At 47.4% G+C, this 22943-nt stretch overlaps 1 protein-coding gene across 2 annotated transcripts in view; it reads right to left on the bottom strand.

The window, feature by feature from the left end:
- POU2F3 (POU class 2 homeobox 3) overlaps positions 1-22943 on the bottom strand; it is a gene marked incomplete at both ends in the record, with an annotated part of 72804 nt that overhangs the window by 48070 nt on the left and 1791 nt on the right. For both annotated transcript variants that reach the window (XM_084250815.1, XM_084250816.1), the window contains one exon: positions 18287-18355. In XM_084250815.1, coding sequence (XP_084106941.1) covers positions 18287-18355 — 69 coding nt within the window. The remainder of the gene's footprint in view (positions 1-18286; positions 18356-22943) is intronic.

Genomic DNA, 22943 nt, shown 5'->3' with positions numbered 1-22943 from the left:
AGGAGCTCAGAGCATCTGGGGGTCTAGGCTGAGATGGTGGCATAGTCTACCAGAGGCCTTAGTTAATAACTAGTTAATGTTTTTGATGAGGCTGCTGATTCTCTATATTGGATGAGGGGAAACCACCCAGCCCTCATTTCACTGTCTTGCTGGTTCCTGCTTCTCCTATGGTCCACTGGACTTGTTCTACCTGGCACCTCTCCATACCCAGCCTACAGGAAAGACCTGGGAGGTGGTGCCTGGGAACTGCAGGCCAAGATCTAGTTTACTGGGGTTCTGCTGGTGCCCTAATGCTCTAAATTGAGAGGTGACAGGCAAGCCATTCCCAGAACTTAATTTATTCATATTTGAAATAGTAAGCAAAGTGTTTCACTTTCCCAGAGATAGGAAGGGATGCAATTATCATATCACACAAAATACTGATCCATGATCATCAGAAGTTTCTTGTCTACCTGATGAAGATGCTCTGTGGAGGAGCAGCAGGGCATACTTGGAAAGGGTCTTGAACTTGAAATCAGAGGACTGGAGTTGAAGCCAAGCTCTATCACTCCTAAGCTATTGACCTTGGTCCTGGGAGGAAGCTCCAGCTTCTCAATGGCAAAATAAGATCGTAATTCCCAATACAATTTCTCAGGAATATGGTAACATTCAACTAAGATACAACTGGTGACTGGGCTTTAGAAGCTGGGAAGACTATCTAATTGTGGCACTAGGCTTCAGACCTCCCAGCCACTCGCAAACAGGCTGAGCCTGGTCTTGTGTTAGAGACTTTGCACACGCTGCTCACTCTGACTGGAGTGCCCTTCTTTCTCTAGAAAATACACATGCATCCAACATCACAACCCCCAACTTAGATGTCACATCCTCCATGAAGCTTATCCAAAGCAAAATAAGGGATTTCCTTCTCTGTGTTTACATGTCTTATTTATATCTCTTATAACACATTCCACTTTTAGATCAGCGGCCTGTGTGTCTGTTCCCTCATGAAACTGTGAGCTCTTAGATGCGAGGGTAATCATAGCCTCTTCATTTCTGTGTCCCAGGAGCCCAAAACAGCATCTAACACATAGCAGGTGCTGAATCACTATGCCTTTGCTCAGCATTACTGAGAAATTGCTACAAAAAATGAAGCTTTTCTTCAGACCTAAGAAGTCAAGGATCCACTGTCTATAGAAAACCAAACATTCTATTTCCAAGTGGTGACATCTTCCAGGTGGCACTCCCGTGCAGAAAATAGTAGACAGACACACAGGAGTGGAAGAATTATTTTTAGAGCTGGACAAACACTGAAATTCACCCTCAGAGGGAAGCACCTTGCTGAGGTCGCATTTGCTCCCAGCGCCTGCATGAGGATCAAGGCTCAGAGGCCTCAGTTGCTTTCCTCACACCATTTCCCCATGGTGCATGGCAGCCAGTGGCCACACAGACAACCCAAGCTTAGACCTTAATCAACAGCTTGGGCAAATAAACAGGAAAGAGGCTGATCGGATTTTGAAAAGATTCAGGGCAGAAAGTGAGACTAGTACTGAAAATTGGATGATGGAACAAAAAGTAGAAACATTTCAGTAGGTTCTAATCAGGGGCCAAGCCAACAAGATAACATATAATTTGAATAAATGAGAAGGACTGCATTTAGGTTTAAAAATCAACAATAATGAAAGATAGGAGAGGTTGAACTGTACACCGGGAAATAGTTAGATGGTAAATTTCATGTTTAGGGTTCAAATTTAAAAGAATTTTCAAGCTGTGTGGAGATTCCTCAACCTACTGAAGATAGAACTTTCATATGATCCAGCAATTCCACTCCTAGGTATTTACCCAAAGGACACAGAAACATCAATTCCAAAGAGCACCTGCACCCCTATGTTTATAGCAGCACTATTTACAATAGCTAAGCTTTGGAAATAACCCAAATCCCCAAAAATAGATGACTGGATCAAGAAGATGTGGTGCATATACACCATGGAATATTACTCAGCATTCAAAAAAGATAAACATACGCGATTTGCAGCAACATGGATGGAGCCGGAAGGGATCATGCTCAGCGAAATTAGCCAGAAAGAAAAAGAAAAATACCGGATGGTCTCACTCATAGCAGGAATCTAGAAAACCTAAATAAGGGACCAGGAAAAAGAATAGCTATAAGAAAGAAAAAATCAAAATCAACAAACAGCTATGAACCAGAGACACACTGTGGGGGGGTAGGGAAAGGATGGATTGGGGTCAAAATAAGGGGGTTGCAATTGTATGGGGAATATAAAAATAAAATAAAAAATGCTGAATATACAGAAACCCTATAATTGTAATCACAACTTTAAAAAAATAAAAAATAAAAGAATTTTCAATTTGAAAGAAAAAAGTAAATGAATGTTTTTTTTTTAAACTGGGGGATTCTGTTTGGATAAGTACTATCACCTGGAAATCTTCTTTTCTACTTCATATTAGATAGTCAACCCAAATAGTGAAGTTGCACAAAGGTGTGTTCAACCTCTAAGACTACTTGCCACATACGATGCAGCAATCTTACCTCTGGGTATATATCCAAGGACAATGAACACAGGCTAATGGAGAGTTATTTGTACTTCCATGCTCATTGCAGCATTCTTCACACTAGCCAAGATATGGGTATACCCTGTGTGTCCATCAGTGGATAAATGGATAAGGAATATGTGAGATTATAGAGATATATATAAATAAAATCAATGAAATATTTTTCAGCCATAAGGAGAAGAAAGTCCCGCCACATACAACAACATGAATGGACCTTGAGGGCATTATGCTAAGTGAAATAAGATAAATATGGCATGATATCACTTATATGTGGAATCTAAAACAATAACAATTGAACTCATACAAACAGAGAGCTGGAAGTGGCTGCCAAAGATTTGGGGGTGTGGGAGACAGAGAGACTGGTGAAAGGGTACAAACTTTCCCCTATATGATGAATAAGGGCAGAAGAACTAATGTAAAACATAGTGAGTGACCATCGTCTTTAACATTGTATTTTATCGGGCCTCCCCAGTGGGTGGTGCATCAGTTGAGTGCTGGCCTGGGAAGCTGCCTGCAGCCTCTGCAGCACCGGATCGATCCCCTGCCGCAGGCGAGGGTTCCACATGGCGCGTAGACCTCTCCTGCCGCCCCGCTGCTCCCCTCAGCAGTGTATTTCATCAGTCTGCCTGTTCTGTTCCCCGCTCTGGCTCTGGTGAATTCTCTCACCCTCCCATGCTTCTGACTGTACCCAGTGCTTGTATAAATAAATAAATAAATCTTTAAAAAAAAAAAGTGAAATGTGTGACTATATATTTAAAAAAAATGGTATTTTATCACTGAAAATTGCTAAGAGATTGGAACTTAAATGTTCTCACCAAGAAAATAAAAAGATGCATGAATATGTGAGGTGATAGAGATAGGAACCCTTTAATAATGTGTAGCAAAGCACCTGGTGTATAGCAAATCACCAGAATGTGTACTTTAAATATCCTTTAATTTTATTTTAAATGTAAAATTATTTTAAAAATTATTTTAAAAAAACCTACCTGCTATCATGTAAACCTGATAGTTTCTTCAACAAAACCAATAACCACCCCCCAAGTGGAATAAATTATAGAAATTATCATAGCTAATATAGAAGATGATAAAAAATTCAAATGTGCATAATTTAAGACACTTGACCATCAAAATAGCTACATTCTATATTCTATATTTTAAAGAAATCCAAATAATGAATCTCCCCACCCCACAAGAAAAAGAAAAAAAAATCTCATTTTTGTTTATTTTTGGACATTATTTGTAAGTAAATAAGATGCTTTTCCTTGAGAGGAGGGGATGGTAGTGGAGGCTGGTGTTAGAGTAACTCAAGTGAAAAAGAAAAATGCAAGAGATTTAGTGATCGAAGCTCAGTTTTGATCCAAAGCGTCTGCCCACGTGTGGTGTGGCTGCTTAAAAAACCAGCATTGTCTATAAGGACATGCAGCTTATCTGTTCTGGAATCATTTTTAAAAGGGACCCCAGTGAGCTGGATTGTAGATCATAAGGATGAAGACAGTGAGGGGTCCCTGAGATCACAGCAGATGAGGCAAGGAGGAACATGCACCTCTAGATAAAATTCTCTTCATAGGCTCACAAGGAGAATGAAAAAAGAGATTCATTTTGAGCAGTGTGATAATGGTAATGTGGTTAAGAAGGAAAATGCCCTTATGTTTTAGAGTTTTGTACTCCCATCTTTGAGCTTGAAATGTCATAGCATCTATACTTTATGTGAAAATATCCCAGCATCAAGAATGGCAGAAATTTGATGGTTGCTGAATGAAAAGATCCACAATAGAAAATTAAAAATAAAATATTTCAGGAAAGAATAGGTGAAGCAAATATAGCAAAATGTAAAGAATTGTTAAATCTAGATGATGATCTATAAGAAAGTGAAAATCATAATCAACAAACAACTATGAACCAGAGACACTTTATGAAGGGTGGGGGGCGGGAGGGAGGGATTGGGGTCAAAATAAAGGGGTTGCAATTGTTTGGGGAATATAAAAATAAAATTAAAAAAAAATCTAGATGATGGTTAGGTCGCTGCTCATTAAATGGTTTTCTCTCTTTTCTTTATGTCTGAAGATTTTAAAAATAAAAGTTTTAAAAAACAATTCAATGAAGGAACATTTGACATAACTGGCCCCTTTAAATAAATGACAGAGGACTTTTCTTTCCTTCCTAAATATTGACATGGACATGAAGCAGGCTTGCCTATAGTTCCGAAGAGCAGAACAAGCATCCACATTGCAAGCTGCTAAGAAGCGTGTTTGCAATTGGTGTAAGGAAGAATTCTGTATAAAGTGGATTGTCCAGCAGTGGAACATACAGTTTTACATGGACAGAGCTCCCCATCGCTGGGAATATTTAAGCAGATGCTCCTTATTTCAGGAATATTACAGAAGTGGTTTTTAAATTGAGGCACAGGGCCTCCCCGGTGGCACCGTGGGTTAAGCGCTGTCCACAGCCTCTGCAGCGTGGGTTCGATTCCCCGCTGGCCCAGGAGAAACCCACATGGCGCAGGGGACCTCTCCTGCCTCACCTGCTGCTCCCCTCAGCAGTATTTTCAGTCAGTCTGCCTGTTCTGCTCCCCGCTCTGTCTCTGGTGAATTCTCTCACCCTCCCGCACCTCTAACCTGTACCCCAGTTCTTGTATAAATAAATCTTTAAAAAAAATAAATTGAGGCACAGTTTGATAGCATCAAGAGGGGGTTCTCAGGTAACCTCCAATGTGCCTTACATCTCTAAAGTCTTAAGATTCAATAGAGCTGATTGACATATATCGGGGCTTTTTCTTCCCCTCCCGGGAGTTGGTCACTATCTATAACATCTGCAGAAAGAGTCACAGGAAGGACCAAATAATTCACACCATTTCTCTCTGTCCTATTTGTTCTGCATGTACATAAAAGATAAGGACACAGAGGGATGGGAGGGGAGGAACAGAAAGCATTCACTAAGGAAGACTCAGAATCCCCTATTTGGAGGTCTTAGGAGTAAATGGATGAGATCTGTGCCAGGATGTAAGGGTCACCTTTGGGATCTCTCCAGGCCTCTTTGGTTCTCATTGTCCCCGGGAATCACTGGGTCACAATGCCCACATGGCAAGAAAACAAGAGGGGAACAAGCACCTGGCTGTTGGGATTGAGAGGGAGCTCAGGAGATCATCAGGGCACACTCCCTACCTTTGGGAAGACGAGACATAATTATTCACCCCATTTTACAGGTGAAGAAACTGAAGTTTCCTCAGTTTAACCTCAACAAGGTTAAATGATTTGCATAAAGTCACAGCTTTTAAAATACGGGCCTGTGTTGGAAATGATCCTGGGGATGGGGGAGAGACAAAAACTCTTATTTCCACCCCCAATGTGTGCAATCTCCCCACTGTAGCCTGACTCTGGCTAGCATCTCTTAACTTGGAGGTCTGAGGACTCTGACCAAACCCATTTTAGCTTTCCAATGCCAGCGCCTCCATGGTCCCACACAGCACCCACAACAGTTCATCTACACCAAAGAGCATCCAATGTTGTAAGAGATCAAGGTTGCAGTTAGAGGGATCCAGGCCATGGAAAACAGGATCAAATGAGAATGAAAGGCACATTGAATCAGTGAGCAGCTCCAGGACTTTGGACAGAATCTCCCTAAACCAGAGTTGCCACAATACCCAGTGGAGTCCTGATGGCCAGGATCTGTCTGTAGGAGGTGCCTGGGTGACAGCTTTGCCTGTCCCCACCTTGACATTTGGTGGGCACTTGGTCAGCAGCTGCCTTGGGGACCTTGGCTGACAGCAGGAGCACAGCCTGCTCTCTGCTTTCCCCACCTCTGAGCCTCAGCCTGGCAGGCCCTGCTGATTTGCATAGCTTTGGCAGCACTAGGATGTGAGTTTGCCTGGGGAGCAATTCTCTGGGTGAGGGAGGTAGAAGCACAAGAATGGAGAACTGTTCAAGCAGGATTTTTCACTTCTGCCTGGTAAACAATGCAGAGAGCACTCGGCAATGAGGCTGAACCGCTCCCATTTCTGGACTGCTCTTCTCACCAGCTCTGCTCCAAGTGCGATCCAGTAAGACTTCCAGTGGCCCTTTATGACCGCTCGGCAGCTTGCGGGCACTTCCTGGAAGAGCAGTTATTAAAGTTGCCAGAACCTTGCAAATGCTCCTGGGCAGCTGCCCAACAGAGCAAAGCAAGCGGCTTCGTGCATGCACTTGAACTAGTCAACACCATTTCTCCCAGGACCCCATAGGCACCACGCCCGCCTTTTTAAACTTAAGATTCACTTCAGAGTCCTCTAAGAAACTGTTATCTAATCGTTGGAGCTCTGTACAGAGGAAACATTGTAAACTGAGCTTGAGGGCTAATTCAATGACTGTTCTACAGTGGACTTTGGGCAAGTGAATTAATCTCCATAGCCTTCAATTTCCACCCCCGCCCCCCATTTACATTCTTGCCATCTCCTTTGTAGGAGTGGAAAATGGCCAGGAGAAACCTGGGGTGGCCCCTGAAGTTACCTGAAGAAGGGGTTCCAGGTGGCCCCGTGTAGGACTGTGGAAAAAGCTTAGACCTAGAGTTGGGAGTTGTAAATCTCCATTAGCTGAGTGTCCTTGGTCAAGTCACCTCACCGCTGATGGTGTAGATGGCAGTACAGAGATGCAGCAGCTTCTAAGCAGAGGCCAGTGCGGTCATTGCTAATGGACGGCTATACCCTCCTCCTTTTCCTACACTTGGCCACTACCCATGGTCAGAATTATGGCCAGGAGAAACCCACTTGCTGACCGAGGATAGGGTCACCTCGGAGGCTCCCTCGTGCTCTGCCTGTGGATTTGGGGATTTTCATGATTTACAGCTGCTGCTTCTCTCCTCCATGGGAGGGAATGGCAGCTAGACCTATCCGACCTCGGGGCTTCCTTGTGATATGACCTGTGGGAGTGTCCTGATAACTTTTTTCCACATGCACTGGCGAGATTTTGGACCCCACGGGCTGTTCTCACTTCCATCCACAGCTACCGGGAGCCTGAGGCGAGGCAGAGTGGACAGAAGGTGCTTGTGGCAATTCTACGCTAAGAGGAGTCTGGTGCCTGGCCAACTTCCCCCTACAACTGCCACGTCCTTCTTTGATAAGTGAAAGGCTCCTCACCAAGGTCCTCTTCTAATGTATTTTTAGGAAATTCAATGCCTACTTTTTCTCAGCATAAGTTTAGATGGGGGTGTCTTTGCTTCCCCCTCTTCCACTGGCCACACAGCCACAATGGCCGCATTATCACCATGGGGCCCCAGTTGGGCATGTGGTCATGAGCTATTCAGTGGCATCCCAGGCAAAAAGTGCCAAGTTCCAGAAAGAGGGGACTCAGACCATGCAAGGAATAAGGCCAGGAGTGCCAGATTCCCCAGTGTCCACTCTCAGTCCCTATACTGGAAAACAATAAAAACCCCACTTCAGAGGGAAGAGCTCTGTGAAATAGGCCCAGGGTTCTGGTCACACCCAGAAGCACATCTCAGAAAAACATCTCCCTTCCTTTTTTCTGTCAGAACTTTTTCATCCTCCAGGGGACTAGAAACTCCTGGGGGCAGGACCACTATTTACAGGTGGGAAACTGAGTCTCAGAAAGAAGGGGCCAGCTAAGGTTATTAGGACAATAAGTGGAACAAACCACAGAGCTCCAGTGCCCACACTGACTCTCCCCAACAATTGTGGGGTTCTTCCCAGGTCAAGACAACCCTCACTCCACCGTGAAAGAGGAAGAGGCTCAAGAAGTTCAGTCAGAGTCTGAGTGCCTTATTCCAGTCCTCTGCCCAGGGCAGGGTGAGGTGGGCTCACACGGGGGTGGGACAGGAGGCAGGAGGAGCTACCGGAGAGGGCACTGCTGTTGGGCTCTGCTGATGTAGGCACAAAGATGTGCTTTATGGGGTGTAGAGGGGTGCGTGTGCAGTAAGAAAGCTTAGACGGGAGATGTTATCTCACATTTGTAGAACAACCCACACTTTGAAAGTCGCCACCAATATGAAACTCTCGTTGTGTTCATTTCTCACAACTTGTTTCACTGATAAGGAAACTGAGGCTGGATCACTGTGCCAGAGCTGGAGGGAATGAACTGGAGGTCAACGCTCTGGGGCCCCTGTGCGTGCCAGCACACTTGGGTCACAGTGACTTGAACTGGGTTTGACCCTTTGCTTGGCAGTGCCCTTTCACACATATCTAGTTCCCATTTAATCCTCATGCCATCTATGGGTCTGCAGGGCCGGAAATGCAGAACTTCGTTGTCCGGAGAGTGGACAGAGAGGCTCAGAGGGGCTTATTAGACAGTCACACATTGAATGTGTCCAGACACCGCATCCTTTCCTTCGTGGGGCTGCCAGACTCACACTGTCCTTCTCCCCTGGGGCTGGAAGGGCTGCACCGAGGCAGGGTGTTGGAAGAGAAGGTGGGGAGGCTTTGTCCAAAGTGAAAATAAGACAGAAAAATAAAAAATAAAAACAAAAACAACAAAATAAAAACAAAGGATGGTGGACAAGCCTCTGGGGGTAGGGGAAGGGTTTCTAAAGAAACATGAGTCTCAAACACCTGCTGTGACCTTGGGAAAGTCATTCCCCTTTTCTGACCCCGGTTTCTTCTCCTATAAAATAGAGAATTTGCAAACATTTTGGCAGCAGAACACTGTTTTCAAATAATAAGGATTAATTAATAGCTGACATTTACTGAGTATTTACTACGCCCTGAGCTCTGTAGTAAACATTTTATACACATGGCAGCATTTAATCCTTGCAGACACCCTGTGAGTAGATGCTCTTCTTGCCCCCAAATCACCGAGTAGAAACAAAACCCTCTCTGTCCCCCAGCCCAGGCTGTCCACACCGCACCATGCAATCTCCACTAGAAGGCAAGGATGGAGCTGCTACAAGGCTCGAGAGGACCCTTAGATTTTCCACAAGGATAAATGGCAAGGGCTCTTGTTGACTCTGTCCTGTCTCAGCACTGGCCTTGAGCGGAGGACAGGGGTGAGGGATGGGGGGGTGTCTTTCCACTAGCTTCCTCTCCTTCCTGAGAAGGGAAGTCAACTGCAAGCGAGGATCAATAAGAGGGGGCCCCACCCTGGAGGACTACTGGCGGGGTGTCCACTTAACTTTTCTGCTGCTCTGTGGGTCCCTGCTGAAGCATGCTCCTCAGCCCCAGGGACACCAGGATGTGGCATGGGGAAGCTACTTGCCCCAAGGACACAGGCTGGTGAGAAAGATGGGTCCCACCTGGCCTCACTCCTCCTCAGCCAAACCAGAAAGCGCCAATCTTGAGCGCATTCACAGGCCACCCATGCCAATTCGCTGAGCGAATTCACAGGCAGGTCTACACAGGGACAGGCCATATTCCTAATTGAGTTTCCCTGGATTAGTTGTTGACTCGCTGCCCCACCATGTGAACGCTTTGTCCCTCTGATACTAACACTAGCAAGTAGCATTACTATACGGCGGGCACTGTTCTAGGTGCTTCACAAACGTTGACTCATTTAATGCTCACAGCAGCCTAGAGAGGTGTGATTTATTCCCCCACTTTATGGAAGTGGAAACTGAGCACAGAGTCATTAAGTAAGTGGCCCACATAACTAGTAAGCAGGGAGGCGAGGAATCAAAAACAGACTCTGGCTCCAAAGTTCATGCTCTTAATGAGTCTTGGTAGACTGGGTGGCAGGGGTGCCCCTCCTAGCACATTCATGGAATCGAGGGGTGTGGCAGCCCACACTGTCCAAGTGTCTTGTAAGTAATAACCGGTGTGTGGGAAGGATGGCTGTGCCCTCACGGAACACAGCACCTGAGAGCTAGAAGTGAATTCGGAGGCCCTCCAGACAATGCACAAACTCAGGCCCAACGATGGGAAGTGACTTGCCCCAAGGACACAGGCTGGTGAGGGAGATGGGTCCCAGCACCACCTGGCCTCACTCCTCCTCAGCCAACCCAGAAAGCGCCAATCTTTGTTCAGTTTCACCGAGAGGAAAACTGAGCTCACCACGGGGAGGGATGCTTGGGCTCACCTGAGCCCAGAACTAGAACTCCTCAGGGGTCCTCTGAAGTTCTGGGCATTGGTGTCCCCGGGTTCCTTCAGGGAAACAGCCCAGGGCAGAAGGGGACAGAGACCAGGCTGGTTCTCCCCGTGGGCAGAGGTCACTAACGCCCAGCCCAGTCGGCCGCCAGGTCTCCAGGGACCTGCGGAGACGGGTGGGACCAGCCAGCTGGGTGCCGCCTCCCTTTGATAACTTTGAGCAGGAGCAGACCTTTGCCAGCCGGCTTGCTTAACCCCTTTTGTCCGCGCTTCCCTCCTCAAGAAAACCTTAATCACCCTCATTTGAATTTCAAATGACCTCTCCCCTCTCCCCCTCCCCGCCCCAACAGGCTTTGAGGCAAGGATATGGAAATTCGCCCAGCAGTATGGAAATCATTGCCCTATGCAAATCGGGCACCAAGACCCCATCGTCATAGCAACCACTGGGTTTCCTTTCCTTTCTGTACCTCTCTGGGCTCTCTAGCTTAGATGTTTTGTTCCTCTTCCAGAGCCTGCAGGCGGGAGGGTGGGCAAACCCCCTACTGGGGGTGGCTGTACAGTGGAACAGAGGCAGATGGGGTGGCCCTACCTAGGGCGTCTAGCTGGGTCCAGACCTGCCTCTCCTGCAAACCTGGACCAGGCACACCCAAGCAAGGGCAACTACTGTTTTTTTTTCCCTAGAACTGGGTTAATCCAAGGATGGACTAGATGGTGGTGGGGAAGTCCTAGAACCTGGGTGCCTCCAGAGCCCCGGTGGCAGAGGGGAAAACTGGGGTGCATGTGGAAGGAGGTGGGAGGCACTGCATGGAACCTGTATGTAAAATGCCATGCAAATTAACACCTATTATTTTTTGAGTCAACAGCAGTGGTGCTTTTGGGGAGATACCTGCAGCTCTGTTTCCCATGATCCCAGCCTGGCACAGAGGCCTGTCCTCCCAGAGTAACGCAGACCCTGCTGTCTCCCCAGTGTTCCCCCAGTGAGCACTGGCCCATGCAGGAGCCAAAAGGTAATACTGAAGTCCCTAGAAATGAAATCCAGCAGCTTTTGAGGGCTCATTCCCTGACTTGGCCATGTTGACTGTTGGCTGGAATAAGGGGAAAAGAAACCCCAGCTCCTGTGATCTCATATTGCTTCTAAGTATACTCAGCCAGAATCTTTCCTGCCTCCTACCCACTCCCCAAAGCAGGGCATGAGGAGCAGGGATGAGAGGGAGCTGGGCTGCTTCTTCCTCTCAGCAACTCTTCCTAAATATGGGTCACCTGGGCAAAGCCCCTCCCTTGGAGAGTGGCAGGAACACAGGGCTCACAGCCCAAGTTTCAACTTTTGTCCTGCGGCCCATAGTTTCACAAAATGCCCCTCTGAAAGAGGCTCTCCACCAGAAAGGAAGTCTGCAGCGGAGCACTCTGTGCAGCCCCCAGGGATTCTGTGATGTGAGTTTTTACATGTTTGTGTCTGTCTGACTGTGAACTGGGGAGATGGGTGGACCTCAGGGTGGCAAGAGGCAGCCCAGGGGTGCCCCCATGGGTAACCTTGCTTTGTCATCTTAGGCTGGAGGAAAAGGAGGCCCATGTTCTTCTGGGGACGGCAGAGTTGGCAGCTGGGATGTGGTAGTAGGACATTTCTTTCTAGAGAACTCCAAAAGGAAGTGGGGCTTGGGCCCATTAGCTACCCTTGGCTCTTACAGCATTGTGATCCTGCCTTCCCCCTGTGGGGCTGGGTTTGGGGATGAGGAAGTGAGAAAGCATCTGTGGTTGTAAGGCAGGGGACAGGTTGGAGTGGCTGGTGGAGCTGTTTGGTTTGCTCAGGCTTTCTGAGTGGCAGAGGCAGATAAGTGATGTCAGCCACCACAGCCAGCTCCCCTGAGGTCTCAGGCACACAGAGAGCCACAGTATGAAGACTGGGTGGCGATTTAGTACTTTCTAATCAACCTGTCGTGGAATCTGGAAACAAGGTAGAATGGAAGCTACTTGGTTTTAGAAGACCAGGACAAGAGGCAATAGAACTTAGGCTGCAACATGAAGGTCTTAGGTGAGACTTAAGAAAGGACTTCCAGCACTGAGGATTGCCTCATACAAAAATTATTAGCCAAGAGAAATGTGGGATTAGTTTTGCTTACGGATGGAGAAAATGTTTAAGAACAGTAGATTCTTTCCCTTTTCCAGGAGGCTTTGAAATGTCTCCAAAGGAAGAATGATATGGACAAGATGTCCTTTCAGAATTCTCCATCCTCAAGAATGCCTGTCAGTTTCCCCTGGATATCTGGAGTGACTACATTTTTCTTTTCCAGAACAGCACGTACAGATCGGGGCACAAGACCAGAGTCACCTGGCTGGAATCCTAGAGGCATGGAGTTCACTCCTCCACTTCCTCCTGCAACCCTCTCCTCCCATATCACAAAAACTCAAGTAGACTTGTCCCCTATCACTCAGTGACAGAGCTTTGTCTTGTCCCTCGAATGTTTCCAATAATTATCAGCCTAATATTGGATTGCATTTGTATGTGTTTTCAAGCCCACTCTGTCATTTATCATAATCACAAGACAGAGAAGGGTGTATGTGTGTGTCGTGTGCACGATGCTTCTTGGAGAAAGTGTTGTCAATAGAGTTGGGGACTCTTCTCTGTGGTTTCTCCCCCAGCCCTTGCCTCACCCCAAATACTTCCAGATTTCTCCTCTCCTCCCCATCAGGGAAAGAATAGTTTTATTTGGGGAAAGAGGAAGCACAATGACTTACAGTGGAAGACTGTGGACGTTTTGGTGGTGGGAGATCTATGATCACCACATCTAGGGGACAAATCCTATATTGTCAAAACACTAGTAAAGATGTAAAACAATGTTACTTCACTAATTTAAAAAACGGGGGGGGGGGAAGGGAATAGTTTTATTCAATAAATATTTGGGTCAAAACTTAACTTACTCTCATCCCTAAAAGTCTTTTGCCTGTTTCTGCCTCACGCCTCACTCTTGGTTGTGATGAGACAGTTTCTCTATTTTCAGTTACTTGCTTGGGCACTAGTAGGGTGCAGATGGTGAGGAATGGGAGAGAGTTGACTGAGAGGGAGTTTCTCATCTTGGGTCAGTTACTCATTCTTTCTCCGGAAACTTGTGAGAATCACTAGCCTCCCTCTGCCTCCTTTGAGCTGCCCTATGAAATCAGGTTCACTCCTTGTTAAAACCATGCTGAAAATTCTCAGGTTAAGTGCAGAGACTTTCTGCAAAGGGTCATCACACAACTAATAGGCCTGTGTGATCTTTCTGGAAGTGGGACAGATCTTAGTCACTTCACCTACAAAACAGGACAGTGGCAGCTGGAGAAGGGCAGCAGAAGGGACAACTGGCAAAACCCAGACCCTCCAAGAACTCTTTCCTTCCCTTGACTCCCCTTACAGATTTCTTCCTTCCCAAATCTCTGTAGAGGACAAGGCATTTGCTCCACTGTCCTCTGGGATTGCAAGCCCACCCCACTCCTCAGTTAAATGGTGAAGGTGGGGGTGGGGACTGGTACACTGGTGAGGCTGGAGCAGGATGATTGGAGGAAGGAGTGTTTTCTCCAAGTTCCACCCTCTATAGTTCACCAGAATGGAGTGAATTGACCTCAACTCTTTCCTTCTTTTGCCCAGCAAGCATGCTTGGTTCCCGAAAAGGCTTCTGCCTCTTGGTAGAACTAGGCGCACACAGCTTCCAGGGGCCCTTTATGCTTGTGCTACCTCCATAACATTGGCATCTCTTCTGATGCTACCACACTTGTGTCCTCGTCCCCGGTGCCCTGTGTTGGCCCCCAGGCTTTCTACCACCACCACTACTGGGTAGAAAGTCACCACCAAGACCCAGGTTTAATTGTCAGTTGCTAGGTATGGAACCTTGGGGGATATCAGCTAACATTTTCCCCTTGCAAACCTCAATTTCCCCATCTGCAAACTGGAATGATGACACATCCTCTCCCAGGATTGTAGTCAAGGTCAAATGCAAGACGTGTCAGAGCATGTTTTCCAGACACAGGCCCATTGTCCTCCTGCACTAGGAGGAAAGCTCCCAGAGGACAGGACTGTGGCTTCACCTACCTGAGGATATGAGTTGGCGGCTGGAGGGTGACCAACTAGGTCAGAGAAGAGAAGAGGATCAGAGACCCCACAGCAAGGCGGCTGAGGTGTCAGAGGAGAGGGCTCTGAAAGGGAAACTGGACAGAAGGGAAAGTGAGGGAGGAGGGAGCTGGAGTGGGAGGGAGGGCCCAGCCTTGGACAGGTCTACACACAAATGCAGGGTGTGGCTACAGAAGGGAGAGAATTTGGAAAAGCAAAATTCTTAGCAATTATCCAGCCCAAATCCCTCTTTTATGGGGAGCAATATCTAGGTCTGGGTAGGGAAATACTTACCCGATAATCTGCAGGGAGTTAGAGCAGAGCTTAAAACCAGGTAGACCCTAGTCTGATTCCTGGGTGCATGTTTCTCATTCTGAGTCACAATTTCCTCATTGATAAAAATGGGGATAGTAAGAATTAAATGAGACAATGTATACAAAGTCCTGGGTTCATATATGTGTGCCTGGATCTGGGGTGGGTGCCCTGTGAATGTGACTGGCCTTTTTCTTCTTCTGCAGTCCACTGGGTTTGTCCTTCCCTGTGCCTGAGACCGCACTGTGACCAGTGTGGCCAAGAGTCATGGGTTGGCTGCATGGGTATTTTGGGGTGTCTGTGATAGGCCTGGTGATTCTGATAAGGTGGTTAGGGCCATATTCTCAGCCATTCAGTTGAGGAGTAAAAAAGAAATGTTTCAGCCTCAAGAATGAAGGAAAAGTAACAACAGTTAGCGTGTTAAAAGGAAGGGCTGATGGTTCAGAAATCTAGAAACAGCTCAGCTCCAGAGCTGTGAGGGGTGTGGATGGGGCAGATGGGTCACCTGCTCTGGTCCCTGGTGCTGCCACAAAGATGTTCTGAGGCCTTAGGCAGTTTTTTTTTTTTTTAAAGATTTTATTTTTTTGTGTGTGTGTGTAGGAGAAATGGGGTGCAGGCCAGAGATATGGGAGGGGGAAGAGAGGATTCACCAGAGACAAAGTGGGGAGCAGAACAGGCAGATCTACCGAAATACACTGCTGGGGGAGCAACGGGTGAGACAGGAGAGGTCTGCTGTGCCATGTGGGTCAGCTCCCTGGCCAGGGATTGAACTCAGGCCTTTGGGTGGTAGCACTGAGACTTTACCCCTAGGCCACCAAGGCGGTTCCATGCCTTGGGCAGTTTATCCTTCATCTGTGCTGTGGGTCCTCAGAGGCAGAAGGAAAAGGAAAGATGGGCAGCTCTACCAGGTCTCAGCCAACCAGGAGGTCTGTGTCTGGACTTCAGGTGCCCTCTTTTGCAGACAGGACAGTGTGGGTGGGGAATTACTTCCCTTCTCCAGATCCAACCCCTCCTGGGATTTCACACAACCCAGAGGGTGCTCTCAGGGAGCTGGAGCTTTCTAGGTCATCTTTGTTTATAGTTCCTTTAAAACCCAGATACAAACCACCCCTTAATTCATGCACTGCTGGGAAGGAGAATCGGCCTTTTAAAAATCCAAAGGAAGCCATTAAACCAAGTTGCTAACCATTGTGACTCATAATAAGCTTTCCTCTCTTAAAAATGAGTCAGAACGACTTTCCAGGAAGTTTGGTTACTTTAATTAGCTACCTCTTTTTTCTTGCCTTAAAAACATGCAGTAATTTGATGATCACCTAAGCATGGATGCTACCAGCCACAGAGCTGAGCCCCTCAATGAGAAAGATCTAGGGATGGGGAAGTTCCAGACACATGGGCTGGGGGCCAGAAGGACAAACCCAGAATTCTTCTCTGAATAGAGAAAGGAGCAAAACCAACTTCCTGGCCTGAGTAAAGGGGAGAAATATACCCCAGCTACCTGCAGCCCAAAGCACTGAGTGGGGATGTTCATTTTGTAGATTATAGAATCACAGTATCTTCGGATGCCCTTAAAGGTAAATGAGGGCCACAGATGCCATGCCCAGCACATGGGCTAAAAGCGTCAGCTCTGATAACTCTCACCCCCTGCTCTAAGAGAGACACTGAAGCTGCCCCGTTACAGAAGAGGCGAGGCTGAATGAGCTTACCAGATCATACAAGCAGTAAACAATAGAGCTGTGGTTTTTATCCCAGTCTGTTTGAGTCTAAATGCTTACTCTACAAAGGTCATCTGTTCCGACCTCCTAGAGAGGCAAAGCAGTTGGTCTAAGATCACACAGTGAATTGGCAGTAACTCTGAAAAGAGTCAGATTCCCAAAGCCCCAGCCAATGTCCAGACTCTTTCTCCTGCAACTTAGTCTGTACAGAGCTCCCACTCTCCCGGGGAGGAAGCCAGAATTTGTTCAGACTGCCCACGACACCTTAACCTTCCTAACCCAGATCTGAACTCCCTGCCCTCCTGGCTCACCAAAGTAGCTCCTTCTCATTCCCAACACTACTACCCTGACTTGGTCATGTAACTAATAACAGAGCACCAGTGCCAGCCTATCTGTGACTCCCGTATATCTGGGGACACAGCTCAAATGAACAGAGTTGGCTCCAGCCAGCCTGCTTCCAGGAAAGGATGAGCCAGCTTCTGAATCATGGTTCTGGACAGATTTTTCTCTTGGGAAGAGTATCCGAGCAGAGATTGTGCCATCTTTCTCTAGCTAACTTAAAGCCATGCTCAAGTTCTTGAAATTGCAGGATATTTTCTTCTTACTTGGGGAGAACAGGTGCCCCCTCTACTGACTCTTAGTAAAAATAATCTCAGTTAACAAATCCATTGAAAAATGGACGCAATTGGCGCAGTCTCTTAGTTCTCCTGTCCCTATATAGAAAGCAAAATAGAGCTCTATCTGTGCAAATAGACACAGTGTCATTATTAAATTGAGGGGTAGAAAAGTTTTTAGTAAATGGTCCCCACAGGACCCCGAATTATCTTGCCCCTGATGCTGAGTGTTTTAGCTTTGCGAACAAAACTAGACTCCACCCGAAGACTTGGGAAAAGAGTTTAGCTCTGGGGGACATCGATTCTCTTCCACTTCTAATTTCTCTGTCTCTAATGATCCAGATGAAAGACTAATTGAGGTCTTGTTGGGATGCTATTAAAGTTATTTGGTGGTGTTACAATTTATACTCATCCTTTAAGTTCTTTTTAATTATATGGAGTTTTCAAAGCAAGGCTTGGACTATGGAGTTAAAAGTAGAGAGCTATGAAACTTTCTTCTCAATTCTTTCTTGACCTCTTTCTCTTCTCTACAAAGCCAAGTCATCTCCAGGCACCAAGCCTTCCTCTCTACCACCCACTTGCACATAATCTGGAAGAGAAACTCTTGCCAAGGACTCTTTGGTTAGTTCCTTGAGCAGGACTATTGAGAAATTTGGTGTGAAAGGGCCCTGGTCCCCATCTACTAATGACAGCCTTTTCTTAGCAGCTGGGAACATAGCCGGCAACTTCTAGAGGGCATTGGAATGGCACATCAAGAGTGAATTTCCTCCCTAGCTTTTTTGTTTTGTTTTGTTTTGAGAGCTCTGGCCCATTCCTAGCTTTATTCCAGAGGTTTTGTTCTACTATAGTCCACTATCTCCTGTTTGACGTTTCTAGAGGCATGTGCCATGTCTCCAGGGAATTCTTTCTTTCCTAAGATCTAGCTCTGGGGTTTGATTGGCTGAAAGACACAGCCGAGAGACATTGTTCCACAATTCCCACAACTTCTGCCGATCCATTCCCCAGAAGAGAAGATCCTTACCTGTCTCCACCTGGCTGAGAGTACCACGAGCATCCGTGGAATCAGCTACATCCCCACTCATCTTGATAGCTGCAGGGAAAGCACGCTGATTTTAATAACAGGTCACAATTTTTCTTGCTATGACATATGTGGCTTTAACGAAACAGCAAAGATGAATGTGTAATTACAACAACCATCAGACTTTCAAATTCCTGATTCCCGAACATACAACCATTAGAATATTCATAAGCTCAGGGGCATATATCCCCTCCTCCCTTGCTTGCCTCCTTTCCTTGCCTTTCTCTCCCCCTTTCTTCAGTGCTCCTGCAGGGGCTCTCACCTTCGCATCATTCATTGCCACTTCCTTCTATCACCAGACTCAGTTGGTAAAAATTTAACAAGGGGAGAGGGACAGCAGGAGATAGGAGAGGACACATCCTCAAGCCTCACTTCGTTGAGCGAGTAGGGGAATTTATTTTTTAAAGTAGCACATGATATATCCAGCTCCCCCTTCTCCCCGGGATAACCCCTTGCCTTTCTCACCTTTTTCCCCCAATTCCTGCCTCTGCACTCTGTCTGATTTCAGAAGAAAGTCAGTCCACTATCTGGGGATCACGCCCTCACTCCTATGTTGCCGTTCTGGGAGATCAGGCCCTTTGGGGGATCCTTACCTTCTTTTCACTCCTTCAACTTGCTCAGTGAAAAAGGGATGGGCAGGCCGGCCAGTGCCCCACAGACAGAAACTACCTACACCAGGCCCTGTCACAGCCCCCAAGTGCCGCTGCTCCAGCCTCTCTGCCCTGCTTCATCACAATAAATTAAACATTTACCCACAAAAGACAGCTGCCACCACCTAAGAGGCCCCTAAGTCTCCTCCAGGGTCAGCAGAGAGAAGGCAAGAGGCAACTTTGAACTAACTCGCTCTCTCTGCTCTTCTCCTTGTTAAACCACCCAAATACTGAAGCCGTTAAAGACAGAAGAATATTTTATTCAAATCATGTTGACCCCCCCCTCACCCCCACCCTCTTCTCTGGGGCAGCACTTTAACTCTTTCAAACCAGATAAAGTCTTGGTGAGTCAATTTGCATACTGACTCCCCAGCCAATCCCAGTCAGGCAGGCAGTGTTCATTTGCATCAGGTAATCAGGCAGTTGGCAGTCTGGACGCCCGAGGTCTGGAGATGATCAGGATGAGGGAAATGTGTGGACCTCCGCCCCAGGAAAAGAAGACCTACTTTTTTTTTTTTTTTTAGGACAATGACTTCTGCTCCTCTGGCAGAGATTTACATTTTGGCCCCTGGGGCTATAATGACCCTGAGCAGGAGCGGGGACTGCCTGGCCCTGCAAGAGAGAGATGAGGAGAGGAAAGCGGAGGGTCTTCAGCCCTTAGGACACCCCTAAGGGTCTTCAGCCTTTAGGACACCCCCAAAAATGGGGATGAGGTAAGTCACCGTAGGGGCCACCCGTGGTTTAAGGAGTATTTTTGAATACTCAAAATATAAATATTTTGAAATACAAATTGAGGACACTCAGGTAAATACATAGGGCTCTGTACAGCACCCCCCAGCCATGGACATCCACGTGGATGGCACAGACCTCTAGCAGTGAAGACCCTGTAACTACACCCCGACACCCCTCCCAGTGTACTACATTTAGAGAAGCACTTCTTGAGCCTAACCTAAGTCCTTCCTGCTGCAGTTTGAAACTTTCTGTGGAGTCGGTCATGCGTGAACATGCAGAATAACTAGGGTGGGCCACCTGGACACATCTGCACAGGGCTTCAGGGCTGTGGCCTTCCGCTCCAAGGGAGAATGGCCTTTGCTTTGTGCCACCCACCAAGGCTACCCCTAAGATGGGCATTGCTTAGCACGCAGGGCGCCTGCAGCTCACACTTTCCCACAGAGAAAAAGTCAGAAACTGTAGGGAAGGTGAGGGAGGGGGCAAGTCCTCCTCCTTGCTAGTTTTGTAAACTGCTGCAGCATCCACTGGAATTCAGAGCATGATTTTTGGGGCTAATGACTGGGATTTAATCGCAGTGTCATGCTAGCTAACTGGACAGTCAATCCTGGGCACAGCTTTGAAACCTGACTTTTGAAAATTAAAAAATGGGTGTAAAGATAACTTAATTCCCTGAGTTATCGTGCAGAATAAATGAAATACTGAATGAAAACCACGTGGCACAGTAGCTGGCACAAAAGTCAGCATGGAATAAACAAACTTATTAAACAGATACTTAGATTTCCATTTTTGGTGCCCGTCCCTCCAATCCCATTACAACACACAGTTTTGACACTGTGTCTCTGCACAATTTTCATTTGTCCTTTACCCGGGGAAGCCATCTGCTTTCTCTAAACTCTGACTTCTTAGGAAAAATGTTCATGGAGACAGGAAGAGCTTAAGGGGCAGCAAGGCTGGGATAATGATCAGATTCTCTAAATCAACTTATTCAAACTCCTGCCATTTAAGATGGGTAGCTCTTGGAGCTAAGCCATAATTTTATGCCTGTAACCAAACTCTCCTTTAGTATCATTTCCCTCATGCCTTTAAACATACCCAGAAGTCATCTTACTCATCCTTGAAATTAACTCAAAAAGTAACCTCATCATGTTTAAAAATAAATTTTGAAAGTGTCAAAGACCCCACACTCTGCCAGAACATCTGTTCCTTTGATGCACCTTTTGCAGGAAAGACATGGTGATACTTGGGGATCGGACAGGGATTTGAGCTGAATGGAGGGGCAGAACAAGAAGGTTCTTCCTAAACACCATAGGATGCTAAGATACTGAGAAGCTGTTCCAGTTGGGTAGGAGGCTGAGGCTGATGGGTGGAACAAGCTCTTGGGTCTCAGCCTAAAAATGGGCCAACACCGAAACTCCCCGAGACGCTGTAACCCTTCACTTGTCGGACAGCACTTGCCGCACTTGCCAGGGGTGAGTGAGAGAGGTGTGGGGTGGGGCGGGGCTTCTCACTGTTCTTATCTCAGCCGGGGACTGAGTAGGCTCCTTGCCATCACTCCCTTCCCTGGGGAGGTTCAGCTGCTCTGTGTAAGAGGCTAGATGCCAGATGCAGACCCTCATCGACCTCTCCTGGCACCACTGCACTCTGAAGCTGGGGAGGATGTTGGGCTCTGGCCTTGCCCTCCCTTTTCCTTGGCTCCTCTTTACGTGTCTGTGACCCAGGATGTATGTGTGAGCCCACAGGAGGAAAAGTCCAAGGGGCATCGGTTCCCCCCAGGCTGCAAGCTGAGCATCTTCGACCTGGGAGGGAGAGGGATTCCAGGTTGTCCTGGGAAAGTAGAGACCCACACTTCTCTCCCCCATTGCCCATCTTCATCTTTGAATAGGGAACAGAGTTCCCTGCTGACTCCTCCCTCACTGATGGGGAATTTTACCAGGGAGATTTCAAGGGGCCCACCATCCCACTTCAGCTAGCCAAGCCCCCAGTGCTCCCTACGGGAGACTGCTCTTTGCCTCTCCTTCAGGAGAAATCCACTGCCTCTCACCATGAGGCCTTGCAACCCAAGTGGTATTTCTGAGCCCTAATTTTTGTCAGTCTGTGAGACTTGACTCTTCTTTCCCAACTCTGATGGGGATCAGCTCACAGTGAGAAGGGCAGACAAAGAGATGCCCTGGGGTCAACCAGATGTCCTCTCTCCAGCTGGCTTCCCACTGTTTTGCTGTCTCTTCTTTCCCTCTCTAGTTGTCTGTCTGTCTGCCTATCTGTCTGACTCTTGTCTACCCCTCTGCCTGTTTTTGGCCTGGGAGCAGGAGCCCCTCCTTAGCTGGGGTGCCCCCGTGTCTGGTGACCTCATGCCCGCTCAGGTGTTTGTGCTCCGGTGTGAGAGATGCTCTATAAAGTACAAAGTGCCGAGGCCCCAGGCCAACCTGAATCATGGCTTGCACCCTGGTTATCAGAGCAAAAAATGGGCTGACTCAGGGCTGCAGTGATGTAGAGCTGAGTGGGGGACCCGGGAATAAGCCCACGCTCTCCTTTGAGTGCCCTGCTCCCCCTCCTTCTTCTACCCAGTAAATCAATTGAGGAGGAGTATCCAAAGGCTGAGGGCTGGGAATTCACAGGGGAATTGCTGTTTATAGAGAATTAACAGGATACAGGATTACTGCTAAGGGAAAAATAGAGCTCAAACAAGACCAAATTTTCACAAAGAGGATCCTGGACTGAGAGGCCCTAGAGAGGGTCCCATAATGAGACACTCCATGGAGGGGCTTACCCTCACAGACCCCACAGCAGGGTCCACTTTGAAAGACCCCACAAAAACAAAGACAACCCTAGGCTGAAAAAGTCCACAGAACAGACCCAGCAAAGTACGTCCTCAAATGAAAACCCTGTCAGAGACACCCCAGAAAGTTCCAAACAGAGAGATCCCTTTGAGGTGCCCCTAAAGAGGAACCAGACACCACAGATGTGCCGAAACTATGAAGCTTCATGGGGAGGCCCAGGCAGTCCTGAGGGAAGCCCTAAAGACTAGGCTGAGGTAGAGTAGCAAGAAGTAGACCCCATCCTGAGGAGACACCCATTTGAGTTTAGCCCTGTCTCCCCCTTTGTGTCCAGAAGTCCTGCCTATAGATGGCAGGGATAGGTCAGGTAGCTGGGCTTTTGAGAAGCACCATTCTGGAACTTCTTCCACAGCCAAGGCATGGGACTTGATGCTTTTTGTCTCA

This window comes from Talpa europaea (genome assembly GCF_964194135.1).
Source record: "Talpa europaea genome assembly, chromosome: 12".
Classification (NCBI taxonomy): domain Eukaryota; kingdom Metazoa; phylum Chordata; class Mammalia; order Eulipotyphla; family Talpidae; genus Talpa; species Talpa europaea.
The sequence above is the reverse complement of the archived record's forward strand: the minus strand, read 5'-3'. Positions and strand labels throughout refer to the sequence as shown.